This window comes from Orycteropus afer, unplaced genomic scaffold (assembly GCF_000298275.1).
Source record: "Orycteropus afer afer isolate SDZICR_OR568_19922 unplaced genomic scaffold, OryAfe1.0 scaffold00332, whole genome shotgun sequence".
Taxonomy (NCBI): domain Eukaryota; kingdom Metazoa; phylum Chordata; class Mammalia; order Tubulidentata; family Orycteropodidae; genus Orycteropus; species Orycteropus afer.
In genome coordinates, this window is record NW_006921919.1 from 2,524,369 (window position 1) to 2,549,305 (window position 24,937).

Sequence of the window (24,937 nt, forward strand, 5' to 3'; positions counted from 1 at the left end):
ACATATATATATATATATGTCATTGTGTAGTATTTTACAAGTATGAGTTTTAAAAGAAATAGGAAAATGAAATTAATTGGATCCCTTCAAAATTCACTTCCCAATTGTAAGAATAATTTTTCCATACTCATTTTCACCATGGATATAGAAAAAGAATTACAGAAAAAAAGAAACACACTTAATCAGTGAGTCAGTTTCTGGGTTGTTGTGGAGTCTTCTTTGAACTGATCAACTCAATATAATTTTTGTACCTTCTGTAGGTCTCAGAAGGAGTGAAAGCCTGTCAGAAAAGCAGGTGAAAGAAGCTAAGTCTAAATGCAAGAGTATTGCCCTCCTTCTAACAGATGCTCCCAACCCCAATTCCAAGGGGGTGTTGATGTTTAAGAAGCGACGTCGAAGGGCCAGGAAATACACTCTAGTCAGCTACGGTACTGGAGAGCTTGAGCGAGAGGCAGACGAGGAGGAAGAAGGTGACAAAGAAGATATATGTGAAGTAACATTTTTGGGCACGAGCGAGTCAGAGGTGGATGACGAGTTGTTGTCTGACGTTGGCGACAATACACAAGTTGTGAACTTTGACTGGGATTCTGGACTGGTGGACATTGAGAAGAAACTGAACATAGGGGACAAGATGGAGATGCTACCAGACACCACAGGCAAAGGAGCCCTCATGTTCGCTAAAAGGAGGGAGAGAATGGATCAGATCGCAGCCCAAAAAGAGGAGGAGAGGATGAGTGGAATGCCAAGCAGAGAACCAGATGCTGCCCAGACACATGGCCTGAGAACTACGACTTCCTACCAGAAAAAGGAAGAAGAATCAGTGAGAGTGCAGAGTTCTGTGAGCAAAAGCTACATTGAAGTGAGCCATGGTCTTGGCAATGTACCCCAACAGAATGGCTTTAGTGGGATGCCTGAGACAGCAGAGGCCCAGAGGATGATCCCTATGAACAGAACGGCAAGACCCTTTCCGGGGTCTGTGAACCAGCCAGCAACCCCGTTCTCGCCAACCCGAAACATGGCAAGTCCCATTGCTGACTTTCCTGCACCTCCCCCTTATTCTGCAGTGACTCCTCCACCTGAAGCCTTCTCCAGAGGAGTATCAAGTCCAATAGCTGGCCCAGCACAGCCACCTCCATGGCCTCAGCCTGCCCCATGGTCCCAGGCAGCCTTTTATGATTCATCTGAGCGAATAGCTTCCCGGGATGAGAGGATTGCAGTGCCGGCAAAAAGAACAGGAATATTGCAGGAGGCCAAAAGGAGAAGCACAACAAAACCCATGTTCACCTTCAAGGAGCCCAAAGTAAGTCCAAATCCTGAACTCTTGTCACTTCTTCAAAATTCAGAAGGCAAGAAGGGCACTGGAGCTGCAGGTGATTCTGGACCTGAAGAAGACTACCTCAGCTTAGGAGCAGAGGCTTGCAATTTCATGCAAAGCTCCTCTGCTAAACAAAAGACCCCACCGCCTGTTGCTCCAAAACCTGCAGTTAAGTCCTCATCCTCTCAACCAGTAACTCCAGTTTCTCCAGTCTGGTCTCCAGGAGTGGCTCCAGCGCAACCTCCTGCCTTCCCCACATCAAACCCATCCCAGGGCATTGTTGTTTCCTCCATCAAAATAGCCCAGCCTTCTTACCCTCCTGCCCGGCCCGCAAGTGCTCTGAACGTGGCTGGTCCCTTCAAAGGACCACAAGCAGCAGTAGCCAGTCAGAATTACACACCCAAGCTGACAGCTCCTACACCAACAGTAAATGCTGCTCATGCTAGTACAGTGGGACCATCCAATGAGCTTCCAGGAATGAGTGGGAAAGGAGCCCAGCTCTTTGCAAAAAGGCAGTCAAGAATGGAGAAGTATGTAGTCGATTCAGACACAGTGCAGGCCCATGCTGCCCGTGCTCAGTCTCCTACTCCATCTCTACCAGCCAGTTGGAAGTATTCCTCCAACGTCCGAGCACCTCCTCCTGTGGCCTACAATCCCATCCACTCCCCCTCTTACCCACTTGCTGCTGTCAAGTCCCAGCCGTCAGCCCCACAGGCTTCCAAACCAAGCAAGAAAAAGGGCAAGAAACCCCTCAATGCCTTGGATGTGATGAAGCACCAACCATATCAGCTCAATGCATCCCTGTTTACTTTCCAACCTCCAGATGCAAAGGATGGCCTCCCCCAAAAGTCAACAGTCAAGATCAATCCAGGGCCGGCCTTGAAGCAAGCACTTCCTCCCAGGCCAATGAATGCTAGCTCTCCCACTAATGTGCAGCCTTCATCTGTGTACTCAGTCCCAGCCTACAGCTCTCAGTCTACCTTCTTTGCAGAGGCCACCTCACCAGTCAGGGCATCCCCAGTGCCTGTGGCCATTCCCACCTCTCCAAAGCAAGAATCTGCTTCATCATCATATTTTGTGGCACCAAGGCCGAAGTTCTCAGCCAAGAAAAGTGGTGTCATAGTTCAGGTGTGGAAACCATCTGTTGTGGAAGAGTAATCGAGTAGCTGAAGCTGAGTGTCCACTTTGCTTGAAATGAATTGTTTGCTGTGTTACTTGACTCCCCAAGAATGTCTAGCCAGTCCTCAACTTACTTAATATCAGTTATGTCACCTCCCAATCTGGGTCCAAGGAGCATAATAATGTTAATGAGTCAAAAATCTAACTCAGATTGACTTAGAATATATTTATCTTCTTTGCACACTTAAAAAATTTGGGAGCACCCCAAAATAGACATGTGCCATTATATTAAGTAAGCAGGATTCTTAGGATTTATATGTTAGCCACAAGACAGACAATGATCAGTGTTATCAAACATTAGGACACAGCCTTTATATAACATAACATCTGTGTGCCTATGATGAAGCGGTTCAATGGTAGTCAAAATATAACGTGTATTGACTGAGATTTTATTTTTAAGTAGTGCTTTATCTCTAATATTAGTGTTTTGGGAATAAGAAATTTATCAAGTACAGGGATCAGCTCTGGTCTGTCAACCTCAGCCACCTGTTTGATATTGCGGAGAGTACACTAAAGATTGTTGGAATGTACATAGTTTAGTAAGAGGTAGGTAAGAAGGAGGGTATTGATAATTACTGAGCACTTATTATATAAATTCCTGGGTAGTGCAAACGCACTGAGCTACTAGCCTAAAGGTCGGCAGTTCTTGTCCACCTAGAGGCACCTGAGAAGAAAGGCCTGGTGATCTACCTGATCTACCTCCAAAAAATCTGCCACTGAAACCCTATGGAGCAAAGTTCTACTCTGATCACATGGGGTTGCCATGAATGACAAGCGGTTCAATGACAGCTGATTTGGTTATTATATATTAGGTTTTTTGCCAGATGTTTTACATATGTTAGCTGTTCAGAAGACTTGTTTCAGTAAGTGGAGTAGGGCAAGGAGGACAATTATCCTTAGGGATTTATTGCTGTCCTCCTTCTCCACTTTCTTAGGAATGAAGCGAGTGAGTACATCTCCAGTTGCCCATGAAAGCATTAGTTTGTTTTCCTCAGCTAAGGCAAGTGGTAGAGTACAATAATACCATGCAGTAATATATGAAAAAATGAGCAGGATGCACATAAAAGTATACGTGGCTATTACTTTACCTTGGGAAACTGAATGATTGAGGCCTAAAGGGTTACTGACTACAGGGGCTGATTGTGAAGCACAAGGAACCCATGTGCGTGGAGGCTGTAGTGTGAGAACACGTAATTATTAGGGTCATTTCTGAATGACTTCATAGATTTTTTTCCCATGTTTGTTTTGCTTTTTTGATGACTGCTTCTTCCACTGTTCCTTTCAATTCTATTCTTGCACCTTCACTTTGTTATTTATATTTGATGGACCAGAAGGATACAGGCAAGGTTACCTTGTAAATTTGGATTGGTTACACACCATGTCATCATCCAGCTGGCTATGAAGTTTGTGATGTTACTGACAGTAAACTTGAAGACCTTTCTCATATCTATTTTAAGTCTGAGTCAGAACAGCCATGAAAATACTCAACATGAATTAATATAGAGAACTACAAAGAATTTATGACAGCTCCAAGGAAAACCATCTACTCTTTACAGGAAATACCTTAGAGACCTATCATAAAACTTGCCTGGTTTTAAGGTACACAGTACCATTTTAATTCTCTGAAAATATCTGTATTCCTGTTCTTTTCTGCTGTCACTGTCAATCTGCTATGTTTTTCACTACCCTATTAAAATTTTACTCTCTTCTTTATATGTTGAATGCATATATTTTTAAACCTTCCCTGTATGAGCTTTTCTGATCCAGGTCATTTCTCTGATATTTCTCTTATGTTCCTTCCCATCGTATCTGAATTTCCTTTTCTGAGCATGTCTGTTTCTCCATACATTGTAAAAATGCAAGTTTTATGTATTTCTAAAACAACACACAAGGAGGAGAAGCGAGGCGACTTCTTCTGCATTTCTCTAGAAAATCTTCCATTGCCTTTGGTGGCAATTTACCTAGAGGTTACAACCACAGGAGGTATTGTGCTATTATTTGCATTTTTGGGAAATAAATTAGGAACATTAATACAGGATAAAGGAAAAAGCAACCTATCCATTACATAATAGTATTTTTATTTCATTGTTCCCTACAAAGGAAATCCATTGAATGTTGTGTATTTTGCATTCTTTTCAAATAGAACAACCAAAAAAAGGCTTTTTGAAGTGAAGCAGGCAAGATAATTTTTATAATTTTGCATTCTTAACATAGCATTTAAATCATGGCGTGTGTTAGCAGAACAATAATGGAATACACAGGTAGTCCATCTGAGATCATCAGTTCAAATGTAGACTAGAAAGATAATGATCCAGAAGTATTCCCAGTTGTCCAGTGGTTTCTGGTATGTAGGAATGAGAAGTGTTTTCAGCCCATTTCCTGTTGGACAGGTGGTGATCTTAACTGAGCCACTATTTGGAGTTGATGACTAAAGACTTAACTAGTATAATTGTGTCTTCTAGTCATTCTGAGACTGTTTGGGGTTCCCAAAAAGGTTCTAGGAGACATGCCAGGCATGCAAAGCATCCACTACTTAGACAGGGAATTGAGTCATAGGTCTCAGTGTGTACCAAACAGTCACACTTAATAGAAGAGGGATAGGATTCTTCCAAAACTCTACCCACAACAGATAGTGTGACCTCACCCTGAGGGATATGGAGAGTGGGAGAGAGAAGGACTAGCTAGCTCCCAGGAGTAATGGGGATTTTCTTTCCTCTTCTTCCCCATCAGGGATCCCTCTAAGAACTTGTATGCAGATTTAATTCTATTTACCACCTTTCACACTGGGGCTATGGAAGCCATGTCAGTGTGGCAGGTGGAAGAGTTAGAACTCATGACATCAGCTTTCCTTCCCCTAGGCATCTTTCACAATCTGGGGGTTGTTAGCTTTGTTGTGGTGGTGATTGGTTGGTTAATTTGTTGGCTGGTTGTGTGGCTTTGGGGGGCAATTTTTTTTTTACTTTTAACACATTCTCTCTCTTTGTCTTTTGTTAGTTTAATTCTAGGTTGAGCCCCTATGAAGTTAAGTGTACATCATCATCATAATAGCAATGATCATTTACTGAGTGTCTCTGTTATGTTAGATGCCTAGTTTATATTGCCAGAATATAAACTAAATGTTATTATCACAATTATTGACTTACTGCAGGACCTTAAGCAAATCTCTTTTTCCATGAGTTTTCCCTAAATTACGTACAACTCTCTTCGTGATAGCAATGTTGTGCTATAATGAGTATAAGGAGCTCTGGTGGTGCAGTCATTTGACTGCTAACCAGAGGTTGGTGGTTCAAACCCACGAGCCACTCCATGGAAGGAAGACTGGGCGATCTACTTCCCTAAAGATTTATCGCCTCAGAAACCCAAAGGGGGTCACTATGAGTCAGAATCGACTTGGTAGCAGTGAGTTTGGTTTGGTTTTTATAATGAGTATGCATAAACACTTGAGCTTCTAGGAAAAAAAGTTCTGTGTAGATATAACTACAACATTTATTCTTTCTCAATCAGATAGAAGAACAGATTGAATTACATAAAACTGCTAAGATTAGGAATCTGAGTGTTGCTGCTTTAATCTTAGAACACAATTTTATTTCTAATGTTTCAATAATAGACACATTCTGTTTTGAAAGAGGAAAACACATTGTTTTCTGCACTTGTGTTATTCATCAATAGTGTAAAACGTAAATATTTAGGAATATTTTTCATAAGACACATTTGGGTTGTAAAAGTTTGTACTTCAAAATATACCTACTATGATCGTTAATGATAACATGTATCCAGCCTTTGCATGGACTATCTCATTTAATCTTCATAAGAGGCAACTTATTTTAACCTTAGAAAAACCAATTTGAGTTACAAATAGTTCTTCAAAGTAAGCAGGGTTGTTTAACTATTCTATATAGCGCCGACTTCTTTCAAGAAGTAGGCATTGTAGAACAGCTGAGTATTATCGCACAGCCTAAATTCTAGCCTGGCAGTAAGAGTCACATCTGAGATGTCAAGAACAAGTGGTCTATATTTAAAGGAGGTGGACTCACATATCGGGGACCGTTTTCTTATTTGCAGTTACTGAAGAACTTTGAAGGTCATTTGCTGCTGAAAAGCATGTGAAATATTCTGTCTATGTGGCGATTTCACAGTAAAGTCTCTTGAGAGCACAGAAGTTACATACTTATTAGTGTCTGAGTTTCGATTTAATCTTTCAAATAAAAGCCCCTTTCTGTGTCTAATTGCATCCAATTATAAAACAGAGAACCCGCAGGAACTCACAGTCTAAGGGAATGTCCCTGAAATCAGTTGTTATTTCATAAGTCACCAACAGTCTGGCAGGAAGGGTATTTGAAGTCATGGTCATCAAACAGAAGTGACTGTTTTCTGAAAATCTAAATGCTTCCAGAGGGAAGGGGGTGGTGGTGGTATACATTCTCTCATTCTCTTCTAAAATGAGTTATGAAGTTTGTTTTAAAAAATTTACAAGTTCGTGAGAAAAATATTCTAAGAACCAACATTATCTTCCCAGAAACACTGACCCTTGTTGGTCTCATGTCCTCATCTCGCTGGACTCTGGAGGCCACAAAGACACATGTAACACTTCAATACTGTTGAGTTTGTCAACAACTATTCTGGGAAACAGCAGAATTGAATTCTTCTCTAGACTTCCCACCAAAGTTGGCTTTGTGCCATGAGGCAGGCTAGTATTTCCCACAAGACCTAAATACCAGGCAAAATTGCCAAAAGAGGCCAGTATCTGTTTGTGCCTCCACACTTCTAAAAAAAAAATTCAGGTCATCATATAAAACATCAGGCCATAAAAACCAGTCCTCTGGAGAAGCCCACATCAGAACCACCCTTCCACCCTTTCCTTGATGTTATCAAATCCAGCAACCTTTCAAAAATCTGTTTCAACAGGATGTGTATTTGTACCTTAAATTACCACTTGGCACTTGGAAATCAGAACTTAATGCTCAGAAGCAATTGAATTGAGAATAATTTAATTAAAAGACATCAAATCATATCAGACATTTCTCAGTCTCCTGACTTTATCAAAGATTTGCCAGCTAATTAAGTACACCTCAAGTGTAAAGAGGAGCTCTGGTAGCATAGTGCCTAAGGCATTTGACTGCTAACCAGAAGACTGGCAGTTCAAACCCACCAGCCATTCCTCGGAAGGAAGGTTGGGCAATCTACTTCCGTAGTGATACTGCCTCAGCAACCCAAGGAGGGGTCACTATGAGTCGGGGCCAACTCGACGGCACACAACAACAACAATTGTAAAGGGAGAAAGTTAGGCTTTTATAGGGTCCTATCATTTTAAACTTTTTATTATTGATACATACAATTTTTTAAGTTTTTCTCCCCTTGCCCCACTTCAATTCTAAAGGTAAAGCTGGGCGCTCTGGTAACATAGTGCCTAAGGCATTTGACTGCTAACCAGAAGGCTAGTAGTACAAACTCACCAGCCACTCCTCGGAACGGAGGTTGGGCAATCTACTTCTGTCATAATAGTGCCTCGGAAACCCAAGGAGGGGTCACTATGAGTCGGATCTGACTCGACGGCAGTGCGTTTGTTTTTTTGTTTTTCATGTAGGGTTACTCATTCTTGATATGTTTGTCTAAGTTATATGTGCTTTATGACTAGTGAAGTATAAATTTTGGATTCCTAATTAAAATGTGGGGTAGTGCCTAAGGCATTTGACTGCTAACCAGAAGGCTGGAGGTTCAAACTCATCAGCCACTCTTCAGAAGGAAGATAGGGCAATCTACTTCCATAGTCATAAGGCCTTGGAAACCCAAAGAAGCGTCGCTATGAGTCGAATCTGACTCAATGGCAGTGAGTTAATTAAAATGTTGGGGGTAGTGGTGGTTTAGTGATAGTATTCCCACTTTCTATGTGGGAGACCCAGGTTTGATTCCTAGCCAATGCACCTCATATGCAACCACCACACATGTGTCAGTGGTGGTTTGCATGTTGCTATGGAGCTCTGGTGGCTTAGTGCCTAAGGCATTTGACTGCTAACCAGAAGGCTGGCAATTCAAACCTACCAGCCACTCCTCAGAAGGAAGACTGGGCAATCTACTTTCATATAGATACCACCTTGAAAACCCAAGGAGGGGTCACTATGAATTGGAATCGACTTGATGGCAGTGAGTTTGGTTTTTTTTTTTTTTGGTTTTATGATACTGATGTCAACAGAGCTTCCAGACTAAGACAAACTAAGAAGAAAGACCTGGTGACATGCTTCCAAAAATTGTTGTTGTTGTTGTTGTTATGTGCCGTCGAGTCGGCCCCAACTCATAGCGACCCCTCCTTGGGTTTCCGAGGCAGTATCACTACGGAAGTAGGATTGCCCAACCTTCCTTCCGAGGAGTGGCTGGTGGGTTTGAACCGCCAGCTGTCTGGTTAGCAGGCAAGTGTCTTAGCCACTATGCTACCAGAGCTCCAAAAATTAGTCAACAAAAACTCTATGGATCACAAAATCCAGTCCCATTGTAGATGGAGTCACCTTGAGTTTGTGGCCAACTGGACACAGCTCACAACAATTAAAATATTACAAAGGCCCTACTTTGTAGCCTACCCTCTTTGCTCTAAAAACCCATTGCCATCGACTCAATTCAGACTCATAGCAACCCCTTAGGACAACGTGGAATGTCCCACAGGGTTTCCAAGGTAGTAATCTTTATGCAAGCAGACTGCCACTTCTTTCTCCTACAGAAAGTCAAGTGCTTTCTTGAAGATCCCAGATCTCACTGTTATAAACCATTGTGCCATCTGGGATCTTTTTCTTTCTCTGCCTGATAATACTGATAAAAATACTCATAATAAATGTAATAACATTCAACTATGCTGGGGAGGAATCTTACTTTCACAGTTCTCATTTCTTAAGGTCCTTAACAAGGATGAATAGTTTGTGAGAAAAAAAAAAAAGAATTGCAGTTGGCCCTGAGCTGAAAATAAATGCATATTTCTAGGAATAAACTGAGAACCACTTTCTTCTAGGAAGTAAATAAGATAAAGCAAAGTGTTTTTCTTCTCTTTTCTTTTCTTCAGAAGGCATTTTTTATGTCAGGAAATCCTTGATACTTTTATTTACTAGAATGATCTCTTTTCAAGGACACCCACATACTCTACATCAAGCATTATGGTCCAAGTCAGGATGATATGGGTGGGGATGAAAGATGTGACAGCCATTATAAACTCTTCATGGGTTTTGAAGAAAAGGCAGGCAGGTGTCTTGAGAAGGGTGATGGTGGCTGATATATTAAATTTCTGCTCGATACCAGGAGCTGTATTAATTACTTTGCATAAGACCCAATAATAGCATTAATTGAGCACAAACAATAAGTCCTGAACTGTGCCAAGTATCTTTCATAGGTTATTTCTTTTAATCACTTCTCCTTATGAGACAATCCTAACATTTTATCCATTTTATAGATTATAGATGGGATTCTGAGGCACAAAAATGCTAAATAACTTGCCCAGGATCATACAATGTTAAATAGTAGACCCTGGGTACAGTAGGGAACCTGCACTCTTAACCAATTATACTGGAATTTCATTTACTCCTCAGAATTACCCTGTAAGGGAAGATATTGTTATTCTCATTTTAAAATATGAGGTATCTGAAGCTCAGAGAGCCTAAACAATTTGCACAAGCATTACAAAGCTTGTAAGTAGTAGACAGGCATTTGACTTTGATATTTGTCTGACACCCAAGCCTAAGGTCTTCATATAGTACCATATGGTTTCCACAGTCTCATTAGACCTCAGAATCCCACTCCCTGGAACCTGTTAATAATGTATTTGCCAAACTGATTCATCAGGAGACCACTTAGTTTATGTCTTTGACTTCAGTTTCATGAGATAAAATCAGACAATATGACAGTATGTTGGAAATAAAAATCAGTCTCCCTGAAAGAATTATCACCTGTTTTTTTTTAAAATATTTTTTTATTTTATTTTGATTTGGGTGAAGATTAACAGAGCAAATTCACTTTCCATATAGCAGTTCACATATACTTTGTCGCTTGTAATTGACCACAGTTTACCACAATGCAACAGCTCCCCTCCCACTTCCTCTCCATAGTTACCTCTGCCCAGTGTCCATCCCTCCATACTCTCCTGCCCCCTGAGCTGTCTCCCTGTGCATAAGCAGCCCTTACTTCTCCCATGATTGTTCTCTGCAGGGCGTGTGTCTACTTGAGGTAAATGTTTAACTCACATGCCTGTACTTTGTTTGGCTGGAAACCACAGGTGTGGGTTCAATTCCAGACCTGAAGGGCAGCTAGGGGCCATAGTCTCAGTGGTTCCACCAGGCTCTATTGGACCAGCAAACCTGGTCCCCACCTTCTTTTTTTTTTTTTCCCTCCAAATGATTTTGAGTTTTGTTCCACATTGTTCTCCCTCTCTATGCAGAATCTCCTACATCCCTTCCAAGTGTATGACAGTGGTAGCTGGGCACCATTTGTTCTTCTGGTCTCATAGTTGTATAGGATGCAGATTGGATTATCACCTGTTTTTTGAGTAAGAAAAATGAATGTGAAAGTGAATTTGTGTATTCCCAAAGTTCTTTCATTATTCTTACTTCTGGTTGAAGTGGTAATATTCATAGGCTGGAAGTAGAGAGGAATTCCATTTGAAAAAAAGGACAGTTAAGTCTTTGCATAAAAGAACCCCTTTGCTTCATGCCATTTTAAGTGTAAATTTAAGGAAATTTCTTAATAACTAGTAGATCAGCATCCAGCTTAGCTTGTGATTGAATGAACTTGAGACATTGCCACAAAAATAATTCTAACCTGAAAATGATGAGAAAGTCACAAGTTTTGAGTATTTCAAATTAGACCCTAAAATTTAGTTGATTATTAGAATCTCAGCATTCCCTGGAGTCTTTCCCAGTTGAGCTATATTCATCCTGGACTTTCATAAGGCAGCAAACCTTTCCTGAGGCAGAGTGTCCTCAATGGAAGATTTCTCAACAATTATTTCTGTCAAAGACTTCCCAGCAAGAGTATTTTTACACCTTTTGTTTAAATATGTTACATTGTTATTTTGAAAACATCTTCTGAGGAAATAGTATAATGGATTTTAAACATGGGTTTTGAACATTCCCATAACTAACTTCAAGGAAAGAAGACATAGGCTTTTACGTTAATTATAAAAACTTCTCAATATATTTGTAGAGCTTCACTGCCTTGAATTTAAATTAGAGATACTAATGAGGTGAAAATTGTGGGGGACTTACTATGTAATAGGTGCCATTCTATGCACTTTACAAGTATAATCTCTTTTGTTGTTGTTATGTGCAATCAAGTCAAGTCGACTTGACTCATAGCGACCCCTCCTTAGTTTTCCGAGGCAGTATCACTACGGAAGTAGATTGCCCATTGTCTCTTTTAGTCATCACAAAAACACTCCAAGGCCAGTACCCTAATCATCCTGATTTACAGATGAGGAAATTGAGGTAAGGAAAAGTTAAGGAACTTGTCTAAAGTGACAGGGATAAGACTCAAGGCTTAACAGTCATGATCCAGAACCATGCTCTAACTATAAGGCCTCTCTTGACCACAAGAAAATTCAGGTCATAGATGAAAAGAATTGCTTATCAGAGGTGATTGGCTTTATTTTTAGGGATAATTCAAAAGTCAGTTTCAATCTTCTAAATCTAATCTTCTAAATCAAAGTATGGGAGCTCTGGTAGCATAGTGGCTAAGGCACTTGACTGCTAACCAGAAGGCTGGCTGTTCAAACCCACCAGCCACTCCTCGGAAGGAAGATGGGGCAATCTACTTCTGTAGTGATACTGCCTCAGAAACCCAAGGAGAGGTCGCTATGAGTCGGGTCCGACTCAATGGCACATAACAACAACAACAACAACAAATCAAAGTATGAAATATTGAAAAATTTTCTTAGCCCCCGACTCATGGCCATCCTATGCACAATGAAATGAAATGCTATGAGGTCCTGTGACATCCCCATGGTTGATTGCAGATTGGTCTTGTGATCCATAGGGTTTTCACTGGCTGCATATAACTCCATAAATGGTACAGCAAAGCTCATCATTTTGCTGCTTACTGTTGAGTCCGTGGATGGTGCAAACTTGACAACTAGCCAAAATGTTGGTGGTTCAGACCCACTTAGAGGCACCTAGAAAGACAAATATGCAATCTGCTTCTGAAAGTCCTGGTGATCTACTTCTGCAAGGTTCCAAAAAAAAACCAAAGAAACTGAAACTCACTGCCATCAAGTCAGATCTGACTCATAATGACCCCTCCTTGGGTTTCCCAGGCAGTATTCACTACGGAAGTAGATTGCCCAACCTTCCTCCCAAGGAGTGGCTGGTGGGTTTGAACTGCCAGCCTTCTGGTTAGCAGTCAGGTGCATTAGGCACTACGGCACCAGAGCTCCTTCTGCCTTGAAAATCCTATCGAGCAGTTTGCTCTACATACAGGGGATCTCCATAGGTTGAAATTCACGCAACGACAACAAACAACATTGACAGAATACTCACAGTGCACTACACTGAATACTAGAAACACTCACTGCTTCCAACCAACTAGCATCATATATTATGAAATCTGTACTAATTTACACCAGGCAAATTAAGGAAAAAGACAATGGTGATGAGAAGAAAGCCCTCAAATTATAGTAATAAAATTGTAGAAATGGGGGGAGGGTCAAGAAGCCATGATTTTATTTAGTGAAAGCAATAGGTAACCATTTCTTAAATGAAATTCATGTATGATTAGGTGAAATAATACATGTAAATACTGAGCATACAGAAGTATACTTTGTAGTGCTTAAGATTGTGGACTCTGGGGTCATATTTCCTGCCTCTTGCTAGCTGTGAGATTTTAGGCAAATTATTAAGCTGCTCTGTGCCTCAGAATCCTCAGCTATAAAATGTAGATGATAGGAGGCCTATCTCATGTTTGTTATGAAAATTAAATGAATCAATGTATTATAACTGTGGAATAATGCCTGAAAGATAGGAAGCAGTCAACATGTTACCTATCCATATTATTATAATGGTTGCTCAATAAATAATAGGTATTGTTTCAAAAACTTCCAAGGAGGAAACAATACACACATACATAGCAATTAAACTATGTTCTCTGTTAATATGAGTCCAAGTTTAAGGGACCTACCACAACTAACGTAGTAAAATTTGAAGCAGTGTTGGTCTGAATCTCCTAGTGGCGTAAGGAATCTGCTTTCAGGAGTCTTTTACTGAGACATCTTCTTTTTTCTTCTCTACTTTTTTCTTCTTACTAAAGCTTTATATGTCTATATTCCTGCATATTCAGCGCACTTAACAATTTTTGTTTCTGCTTTGCCTTCAACGCATTGTTGTAGTGTTTAAAGATGACACTAGGATTCAAAAAGACTGGTTAAGGTTAGAGTTCAGTATTTAAAAAAATAAACTTAGCATCAGCTTTCAGATTGAAGTACAAAAGTACTGTATTCAATTCAAAGTGCCAATATTAAACAGAACAAGTGTGGTGCACTGAGCAGCAAAAGAGAACGCTTAGGGGGAAATGCTTGTAAATCAAATATATTCTCAAAATAGGATAGCTGATATCTCGATCAAGGTTCTAGTAGGATAGTTGAAGCTTAAGTAGGCCTATCACACTGAAAGTAGAACAGTTGGCAACCCTATCCCCGAGACTACCCCAATTCAGAACTACAACAGTTGGGGCTCTGACAGAACCTGACTGACCTCTGAAAGGCGCAGCAGACAGCTGCTCTTATCCCTCCTTTCTAACACTGTCCTGGGACAAAGGGTCAACAACCTGGCCTTTATAGAGTAATTGATCCCCTTGCCTGAGAAGCGCGATCAGTTTCCAAAAACAGAAAGAGTGAAATTTAGGCCTAAGCAGAACAGACTCCCAGCTTTTAGTGCAAGTGATGAAAAACAATTCTCAGAAACTGATGGTTGCAGGGAGGAACCTAAAGTTCCAGCTGCCTTTCAAACCCAGGGAATGTTTGTGGGTTTGTTGGTACTTTCATAATCCTTCTGAGTCAGAAGCATAAGTCAGGACTGGTCTTTAGGCAGAAAAAAACAAAACAAGCTGAGATTCTAAAAATTTTTATCTGAATCCAGAACTGCTCATTTCAAAGACAATTCAGTTGATTTAGATTGATATTCCTTTTGTGCTGTGTAATTCTATTTTTTTTTTTCTTTACAATAGTTCTCTTTCTTGCACTGCCTATTTCTTAATACGTTTTCTCTTAGCATATCTCAGATTGATAAAGAAATGCCCACAAACCAACTTCTAGGGCTAAGAATCACTAAGGAATGGGCTGAATTATTATAAATAAAATGGTGATTTTAAGATATCATATCCAGTCCTTCCACAATTAGGGCTTTCACTTTTAAGTTATGCTCAGAATCTACTGATGTTCTGGTCCACTTGCCCTGCTTATTAATGCTCATCAGATTGTGCCAGTTGTAATTCTTCATATAAGTCCAATATGGGCTAAATAGAAATTGAATTCTACATTATGAATGTCCACTGAAATGTCATAATTCATTGTGGATATACTGAAAGGTCTAGCAATCAACTGCAGAAAAACCAGCCATTGAAAACCCCGTGGAGCATAGTTTTACCCTGACACACACAGCATCACCAGGACTGTGAATTGACTCAATGGTAATTGGTTTGGTTATTTAAAAGAGCAAAGTAAAATATATCATTTAAATCTCTTGCTTTGAATTTTACACTTCAATTTACCAAGTAATTTGATTTCCTTAATTCAGCAAACTATTGGAGCTCTGGTAGCGTAGTGCCTAAGGCACTTGACTGCTAACCAGAAGGCTGGCAGTTCAAACCCACCAGCCACTCCTCCGAAGGAAGATGGGCCAATCTACTTCCGTAGTAATACTGTCTCAGAAACCCAAGGAGGGGTCGCTGGGAGTCGGATCCAACTCGATGGCATATAACAACAACAACAAACATTGCCTAATAGTGTTCTAACACAGCTTTTCCAAATATTGTTGGAAAATTAAGATCTCTGCCCCACCTTAGAAATTCTAGAGGAAAATTAACATCCCTTCTCCACCTTTAGGAGCCCTGGTAGTGCAGTGGTTAAAACCTTTGGCTGCTAACCAAAAGGTTGGCAATTCGAACCAACTCTGTGGAAGGAAGGTGTGGCAATCTACTTCTGTAAAGATTGCACCCTTGGAAACCCCATGAGGCAGTTCTACTCTGTCCTATAGGGTTGATACAATTTAGCATGGACTCCATCCAGGTAACCGGTTTTTTGGCCCCACCTTAGAAGTTCCGGCCAGTCTGGGTGGGGCCTAGAAATTTGCATTTGTAACATACACTCCAGGTGATTCTGATGCTAATGGACCGTGAACCACACTGAAAAGCACTTTTCCAACACAAAACACACTTAAGCCATCTTTCGAAACCATAAATAGTTTTCCAGTTCATCCACTCAGGGACAGCCAGACTTGTAAAGTGCACCTGCCTTCAAATGATCCTGGTGGCTTGTCTGAAGTGTGAACAGGCATTAAGGCACAGGCCAGAATGACTTTACTACAAAAGTCCAGGAGGTGGCAGCAAACCCTCTTCCCTGCACAGAAAGTGCTTCACAGGCAACCTTTCTAAAGTTTGTTGAATACATTTGCTTTGAACTTACTTTAAAAAAAAAAAGAAGAATAAAGGCCTCCTTGAGATGTGATTTTATCTCATCCCCTGCTTATAATCAAGGCTCAGGCATAAATATTTCTAGGGATAGAATGATACAATTTTATAACCTAGAGAAGGGACTGTACAAAGTTTCTTGGCTGTTTTTTCTCTGGGAAAAGAGATTGTTATGACTTCCCTTGGCTGTAAGGGTCTAGAGTCTGTTATCTCCAATCAAAAATATTCTCTCTAATAGCTAATTTAGGAGCTCTGGTAGCATAGTGCCTAAGGCACTTGACTGTTAATCAGAAGGCTGGCGGTTCATACCCACCAGCTACTCCTTCAAAGGAAAGTTGGGCAATCTACTTCTGTAGTGATGTTGTTGTTGTTATGTGCCGTGGAGTCGGCCCCGACTCATAGCTACCCCTCCTTGGGTTTCCGAGGCAGTATCACTACGGAAGTAGGATTGCCCAACCTTCCTTCCGAGGAGTGGCTGGTGGGTTTGAACCACCAGCCGTCTGGTCCTGGGAAACCCAAGGAGGGGTCGCTTTGAGTTGGGTCCGACTCACAGCGCATAACAACAACAACAACAATAGCTAACTTGAATCCATCTGACAGTAATCAAAGAATCTAGGCTAAAGGAAAATTATGAAGCCCTTTGAATACTAACTAACTTTTAAAAATGAAAACAGATACGACTGTAGAAACTTTAAAACTAAAAAGAAATTCATGGAAAAATCCCAGTATTTTGTATAACCTTAATATGAACAAAATAGTGTGGTACGTTGGCAAAATGCAAAATCAGCCTGAAAAAATATTGAAAAGAGTGTCCAGAACAAAGAAACAAAGAACTAAACAGCTCTAGCAGTTTAGTTCCCAATAACAGTATATTTTCAAACCTTTGATGAACACTAAAGTTTATTTCTAAGACAAAAAAGATGGTGACATGTCTGGATGATCTGTAATGCGAGATATTTGTGTATGCATTTATCGATGGGAAAAGAAGACTAAGAGGAGATAGGAGAACTGGATATTTGAAGAAAAACGGTATGAATGAGGGAGGAAAGGTCTACACTGACCAAAAAAGGAAAAAATTAGGATCAATAACTGTAAGTTACAAGGCAGTAAATATCAGTTTAACTAAAAGTAAATTTTCAAAACTTTGTGGAGAAGGAAGTAATATGTTTAGTATACACATACACATGTCAAGACCTTTAATACAACAACCTCATTTAACTCTCACAACCTTATTGGTGATAATTACTCTCTCTCTTTTTTTTTTCTTTCAAACTTTTATTGTGATTTGAGTGAAAGTTTACAGAGAAAATTCACTTTCCATTCAGCAGTTCACATACACTTTGTTTCATAACATTGACTGCAATTTCCCACAATGCGATAGCTCCCCCCCACTTCCTCCCTATAGTTACCTCTTGCCTGTGTCCTTCCCTCCTGTGCACTCCTGCCTCCGGAGCTGTCTCCTTGTGCATACACAGCCCTTCTATTGTCCAATGATTGATCTGTCCAAGGAGTCTATCTACCTAATCTCATTTTTTTTTTAATTGACAAGGAAACTATTGCTCAGAAAAGTTAAGAAAATTGCCCATACAGCTAGTAAGGTGGCAGATTCAACAGTTGAATCCAGGTTAATATGTTTTCATATCTTGCGCTTTTCTCACTATATGGCAGATAAGTTGTAGAAGAAATTTCTATACCTCATGAGAGTTTGATTAGAGTACCTTTAAGGCTTGTTAAATTTCTGAGATTTATAATTCTCTCTTTCTGTTCTAAAAGATGTTCTATTTTGCTTTTATTTTAAGTTTTATAAATGTTTTGATACAGTCTAATATTTTAAAAATATTAGAAAAGCAGGAAACAAGGTCATTTAAACCTGACTTAAGACAAAATGGATTTGTTCTTTACCACTTTGATTCCAGGATGTTTGAGGGGAAAATATCTTAAAATAAAAACACCTTTTTTTTTTTTTCCCATGAGTCCCTGGGTGGTGCAAACAGTTTATGTGCTCTGCTGCAAACTGAAAAGTTGGAAGTTCATGTCCACTCGTAGTCACCTCAGAAGAAAGACCTGGAACTCTACTTTCCAAAAATCAGCCTCGAAAACTGTTGCTTATATTAGAAAATTAATAGAGAGATGCGAAGTTTTGACATGAATGAGTTTTTTTACTTTGTTGCAAGGTAGTCATGGCAAGGCATGCAAGTAAAACTTCACAACATTCATTTAGAAAATGGAGAAGCAGAATTAACAGTTGCCATTACAATGTTATACATATACTACAACAATTACAGTCCAACGATTAAAGTCCAAGACTTTAGACTTTTACCTTTAACATGAAGTTTCCAGAGGTAGGCTTAGCCATGGTTTGAACTCAGCTGAGGTCCCTCATAGCTAGGGTTCAAGGTCAGCAGTGGCAGACAGAATCTCAGTTCTATCTCTTCCATCTCTCATTGAGTGAGCAGAAATTTAGGGTTTATATGTAAATTTGTTACCTTGGCTCCACATGACAAGGGTCAGTATGACATCAATGACTAATATGTTATGTCTTTTCTCCAGGGTTAGAGATCTGCTGAATGATGCATCTTTCCTTCAAAATTAGAGATTAGGGAGGTTGTTTAGACTTATATCTCAAGGCTAGTTTACAAAGATTAACTATGCTATGTCTCCTTTTATCGTATCATGTGACGTTGAAGTCAACTTAAAGTTTGTTTGCCACATTCTCCCCATACTTCTTTGTTTGTTTAAGTTCAGAAATATTCTAAGAAACTTTCTCATGACACAGTTAATTTTAGAGAACTTCACAAAGGTAGACATATTTCTAAGTTCATATGAGTGTATGTATATATATATATGGCCTAAAACTTTTTCTTAAATCGTGATTTGCAGTTACCTTTTCCCTGTGTCCTTCTTTCCTATGTGTTCCTGCCCTCTGAGCTATCTCCCTATGCAAATACTGCCCTTCTGATCCTGCATGCCTCCATGGTTGATTATTCTAAGGAGTGTATCTTCCTGGTGTAAATGTTCACCTTATATGCTTATCTATTGTTTGGCTGAAAGCCATGTGAGTGAGTTTGATTCCAGGACCTGAAGGTAACTAGGGTCTGTAGTCTCAGAGATTTCAGCAGCCTCTATCAGACCAGCAATCCTGGTCTTTTTTATGATTTTGAATTTTGTCCCACATTTTTCTCCCACTCTATCCAATATCTCCTATTTTGATCCATTTCTAAGTGGTTGAAAGTGGTAGCCAGGCACCAGCTAGCTCTTCTGGTCTCAGGGTCATGTAGGCTGAGGCTCACATGGTCTACTAGTCCCTTGGACTAATTGTTTCCATGTGTCTTTGGTTTTCTACATTCTTTGCTCTGGATGAAGAGAGGCCAATTGTTGCATCTTAGATGGCCACTTGCAAGCTTTTAAGACCCCAATTGTTAGTCATCAAAGTAGGAGGTAGAACAATGTTTTTGTGTAATATATTATGCCAGTTGAGCTTGATGTCCCCTGTGACCATGGTCCCAAGCCTATAGGCCCATTCCCTCAGAGTGTTTGCCTGTGGCTAAGAAGTTATCCTAACTTTGCCCTGTTAGCTCTATTATGTATATGGACATTCTTATAGTACATACAAATTCGTATGTAGAAATACTGTCTGCCAAACATTTCTATGGTCATGAACACACACACACACATACACATATACATACATATATATGTATATAAACCAAAAAAACCAAACTCACTGCCATCAAGTTGATCCCGACTCATAGTGACCCCTCCTTGGGTTTACAAGGCGGTATCACTACAGAAGAAGACTGCCCAACCTTCCTTCCAAGGAGTGGCTGGTGGATTGAACGGCCAGCCTTCTGGTTAGCAGTCAAGTGCCTTAGGCACTGCACTACCAGAGCTCCTTATTCTTGAGATACACACAAACATTTCCTGAAAACCAGAAAAATTCTAAAGGTCAAAAAGACCTCTGATCCTCGGACGATCACCCAGCACCCTGGAGTAAGGTACAAAGTGACTTCTTTCACCTGCATCACCAGATCTCCATCCTTTGCTGTTAAAATGCAAAAGTTCTATTTCATAAAATTATGCCAAATATATACTGGATTCATATGGAAAACAATATTTCACAAAGGAAAACCATTTGGTCTTATCCTCTTTGTTTTCAATACTTAACCTCTGTGTTTTTTGTTTGTTTGTTTGTTTGTTTTCTGTTGGATTTTAAACTTCTGTATTAACATTCTACCTAGCACTGTCAACCATAGTCAAAGTCAAAATTCTACTTTGTGGAAAAGTTTATAAATATGTAATTGTAAATTATGAGGATTCACTGCATTAGCAGACTTCATTTTACTTCATCCATCTTCTTTGTAGAGCTCTGGTGGTGCAGTGGTTAAAGAATTTGGCTGCTAACCAAAAGGTTGGCGGTTGGAACCCACCAACCACTCTGCAGGAGAAAGATGAAGCCTATAGGGGGAGTTCTACTCTGTCCTATAGGGTCACTATGAGTGAAAATTGACTTGATAGCAGTGGGTGGGTAATCTTCTTTTTTAAAAAAAATTAAATAAATAATATACAAGTCTAGACTGACCTGAATTTAGCAACTAGTTATAACATCAAATTCACTTTTCATCTGGAAAGACTCAACAGTGATAAATTGCAGGGGAGTCTTTCACCCCATCCCCCTTAAATCCTTTAAATTTAAGAGTTGGAGAATAGATAACTCTCTCCCAGCCTTGAAGTACTATTCAACCAAAACACACAAACACAAGTTAAATCTGAGGTTACTTTGCATGTGTGACATCAGGTGGTAAGTGTGATATTAATCTACTAATTGTGTTTTAAAAGGAATTCACCTGCACTAGATTTAACCAATACAAAAGTAGACACATAACTAGAGAATAATCATCAACGAGGTAATTTGAACATCAATACCCTCCAACGCCTCAAGATAGTTAAGAAAGAGATGAAAACAGATTTGAAAGGGACATTCTGACTGATATCAATTGTGAATCTTTTTACAAAGAGATAAGCTCTGGAGAGTTCTTTTGCACTCCATCCCCAGCATTTCTTTCTTAAATGGATAGTTGCCTACAAACTTCAGACAGTAGGATCTCTCTTTCTCAAATGCATACTCATGAGGGCATAGATATTTTGATACCTTCAGAGGAATCTTCCAACTTAGGCTAAGAGTATACATCCAAAGTCACTTAGAGGGTTGATATAGCTTTTGTAGCTAATTCACAAGGCTCTTGTTAATTCATCTTTGTATTTGCATAAATCAACACTGAAATTGAATATATGTTTAGCAATTGGAATAGTCAATAACTACTTAACATCACATCAAAATGAAGGCAAACTTGGGGTTGAGGGGTAGTCCATGTGAATAATAATAGATGCTTTTAAAAAAAATTGTGCCCACAAAGACAAATTTGCTATAGAATTAATCAACAATGTTATTTTTAGATAATTATACATCGCAGTTTTGTAAGTGCATTTGGGAGGCTCTGTCAATTTGAAACAGCTGTGAAGGAGCTATTGTCATGCACAAAAATAAATATTTGATCTCTTATTGTAAAGCTTGATAAATAGACATACATACTAATATTTCGTGGGACATCCCCTTCAACCATTAATGACAGAATACAGATATATCTGGGATTAGTGTTTTCAAATCAAGTAAATACTTCTTATTTTGAGGAAATGTACAGGGAAAACTTCTTAGGAGCATAAAAAATGCTGTTTCCCATTTGTACTTCAAAAGCACATGATTAAAAAAAGAAAAACAGAAAACAAATGAAAAAGCACATAATTATGACTTACATTGCATAATCTTTTTTTTTTCCTTCATGGTTTACAATCTATTCCAGCAAAGTACACATTTATTTGAAAGCTTCACATACTTTATGATGTTCCTGTGTCTCTAAAGGAGCTCTGGTGGTGTAGTGCCTAAGACTGCTAACCAGAAGGCTGGCGGTACAAGTCCACCAGCCACTCCTCAAAAGGAAGATGGGGCAATCTACTTCCGTGGTGATACTGCCTCAGAAACCCAAGGAGAGGTCGCTATGAGTTGGATCCCACTCGAGGGCAGTGAGTTTGGTTTTTGATGTGTCTCTAAAATGAAGTAACATGATTCCCCCAGACAAGAAAGTTATCATTAAGTAATATTTTACCAGTTGGACCTGAGATATGGGGTAGAGGGATTAAGAAAATTTTTTCCTACTCTGAGCTTAAGAAAACAATTTGTTGGTGCTTTTCTTAATGAGGAGTTGGATTTATTATTTCTAATTTTAAATCACTCTGGGAGTATGCCTTTTTTTCTTTGACTAGGAAAACGATTTGCCAGTAAATCATAAATTATCTCAAACAACAGTAGGTTAAATATTTTCCGCAGGGCTCATGATATGAATCAAAGGATCCAATTAATAACCTTAGGAGCTCAATGGACAGAAAAATTGTTTAGAAGATCAGTAAGTCATTTTCCTTACGCCATATTCTCCTCATTTTTGGGAAATAACATCACCCATTGCAGTATATTTGTCTGTGTGTCTTGGTCATTCCCATTAACCAGCTTTATGCTGTCAGTTTTATAAACACAATTAGGAGTTGTGACAGAAGAATGGCTTAAAAACATGTCACTGGGAACTTTTGAGAATGTTATGCAAAAGGGCCACATCAAAGTTACTAGTCAGATAATATGTATATTCAAATATTTTAAGAATTCTTATTCTTAAAATCTTAAGTGATAAAATTTTCCTCTGAGAAAGCAGAAGCCGTTCTACTTGGGTTATGAGCTTGCTTGAGGGGTTTTGCCTCTCCTCCAAATTGCAGACACATAATCTGTAAAGAATTATCTTTTATCCCCACTTTCCTTCCAGAAGTAAAATCATATTCTTTCCTTTTCTTTTTGTCACTGTTCTTTCCTTTTGTGAGTTAGGAGAAAGGAGATGGTTATTTTGATCTATTTTAGAAAAAATTATTTAGATATTACAGACAACTGCAGCCATAGTCCCATTAATGAAACACATTTTAAAGTTGTTGTTGTTGTAATGTGCCGTCAAGTCAGACCCAACTCATAGCGACCCCTCCTTGGGAGTATATTGCCCCATCTTCCTTCTGAGGAGTGGCTGGTGGGTTTGAACCACCACCAGCCTTCTGGTTAGCAGTCAAGTGCCTTAGGCACTATGCTACCAGAGCTCCCACATTTTAAAGTAGGTTTAATAATTTATAGATTCTAATTCTATGGAAAAACTTCCACAAGGTCAAAAGTTTATTTCATATGTAGATACATATCCTTTGTATATTGTGAAATTTACATTTTTTTCTCTACAGAAGTTGAGGCAATGTGATCTTTTTGTATCTACTATTCTTTTTTTCCCCCATGTTGAGTATCTATATCTCTCTCTTCTTAAACCTTTTGAGAAGAGTGAAATCTTCTTTTCTACAATATTCTGAAATGTGTTTAAAGATTTATTTTTGTGTTCAAACTAAAGTATACTCTTATATTTTATCAATATATTTTAGTAAGGCTTTCCCCATGATTTAAAAAAAAAACATATAAAATTGCAATTCCAGCTATTTAAATAGAATGTAGTCTATATTGGTTGGTAGTTGGTTGTTGTATGTGTTGTTGAGTCAGACCTGACTCATACCGAACTTTCCTTGGGTTTCTGAGGTGGTATCACTCCAGAAGCAGATTGCCCAACCTCCCTTCTGAGGAGTGGCTGGTGGATTTGAACCACCAGCCTTCTGGTTAGCAGTCAAGTGCCTTAGGTACTATGCTACCAGAGCTCCTACAGTCTATATTAATAGAACTATTTTCATTGGCTATTATTTGTAAAGTGACACTTCTTTTTTTGAATATAAAGGAAGATGAGAGGGTGAAACTTACTGGTATATTCATTTCTTTCCATTAACAGGTTGAATGTGTTGAAATTCCTTATTCAGATAAAATTTTATTACCTATACCTTTAACTGGGAAGAAACTCGGGTAGCATAGTTCCTAAGGCATTTGACTGCTAACCAGAAGGCTGGCGGTTCAAACCCACCAGCCACTCCTTGGAAGGAAGGTTAGGCAATCTGCCTCCATAGTGATAATGCCTTGGAAACTCAAGGAGGGGTCACTATGAGTCGGATCTGACTTGAGGGCAGTGAGTTTATTTTGTGAGTTTGTTTTGTTTTGATATTTTTAATTCTCCAGTTTCCCTATACAAACATATAGTAACTGTGTGACCTTGAGTAAGTTATCTAATTTTGTGGCTCAGTTTCCTTTATTACGAAATGAGGATTCTAGAGCTGCAGAAGGGGTTGAATGTGTTAACAGATGTAAAGTGCCTAGGACTATGATTGATACACAGTAAAAACTCTATATAAGTTTCAGTGATTATTGCTATCATCACTTCTAAGAAGAAAGAGGTCAAAGAAGTTTATGCAGATTATTTCTTAACTTCAGTCTTCAAGACCTTAAATTAATGAATTCATTTTTATTCTTTTATTAACAGAAGGTTAAAATGATATATATCAAGAAGTGTATATTTTGGTCCAGCAAGAAATGAGGTCGGTGGCGATGTATCTGGCCAGCTCTGCTGCCTGTGTGCCGGTGGCAAAGGGAGGCAGTGGCTGGCACAGCAGTATCTGAGGCGTGCGGTATTAATGCCACTTCAAAGGCAAGGCTCCCTCCTATTTTTATCCCAAATCGGCAGCCTGCCTATGCAGTTGCCTCTTGAACAAAAGGTTCTGCCAGGTCTCGATGACACCTTTTAGGGCTACACAGCTTCTTCTTACAATAACAAGAATAAGCACCATTTGTTG

The 24,937-nt window shown here is 39.3% G+C and overlaps 1 protein-coding gene across 1 annotated transcript in view; it reads left to right on the top strand.

Moving 5' to 3' along the window:
• Window positions 1-24,937, top strand: part of SYNPO2 (synaptopodin 2) — a 330,459-nt gene that overhangs the window by 283,247 nt on the left and 22,275 nt on the right. The window contains exon 4 of the mRNA XM_007952370.2: window positions 261-2,443. Coding sequence (XP_007950561.1) covers window positions 261-2,443 — 2,183 coding nt within the window. The remainder of the gene's footprint in view (window positions 1-260; window positions 2,444-24,937) is intronic.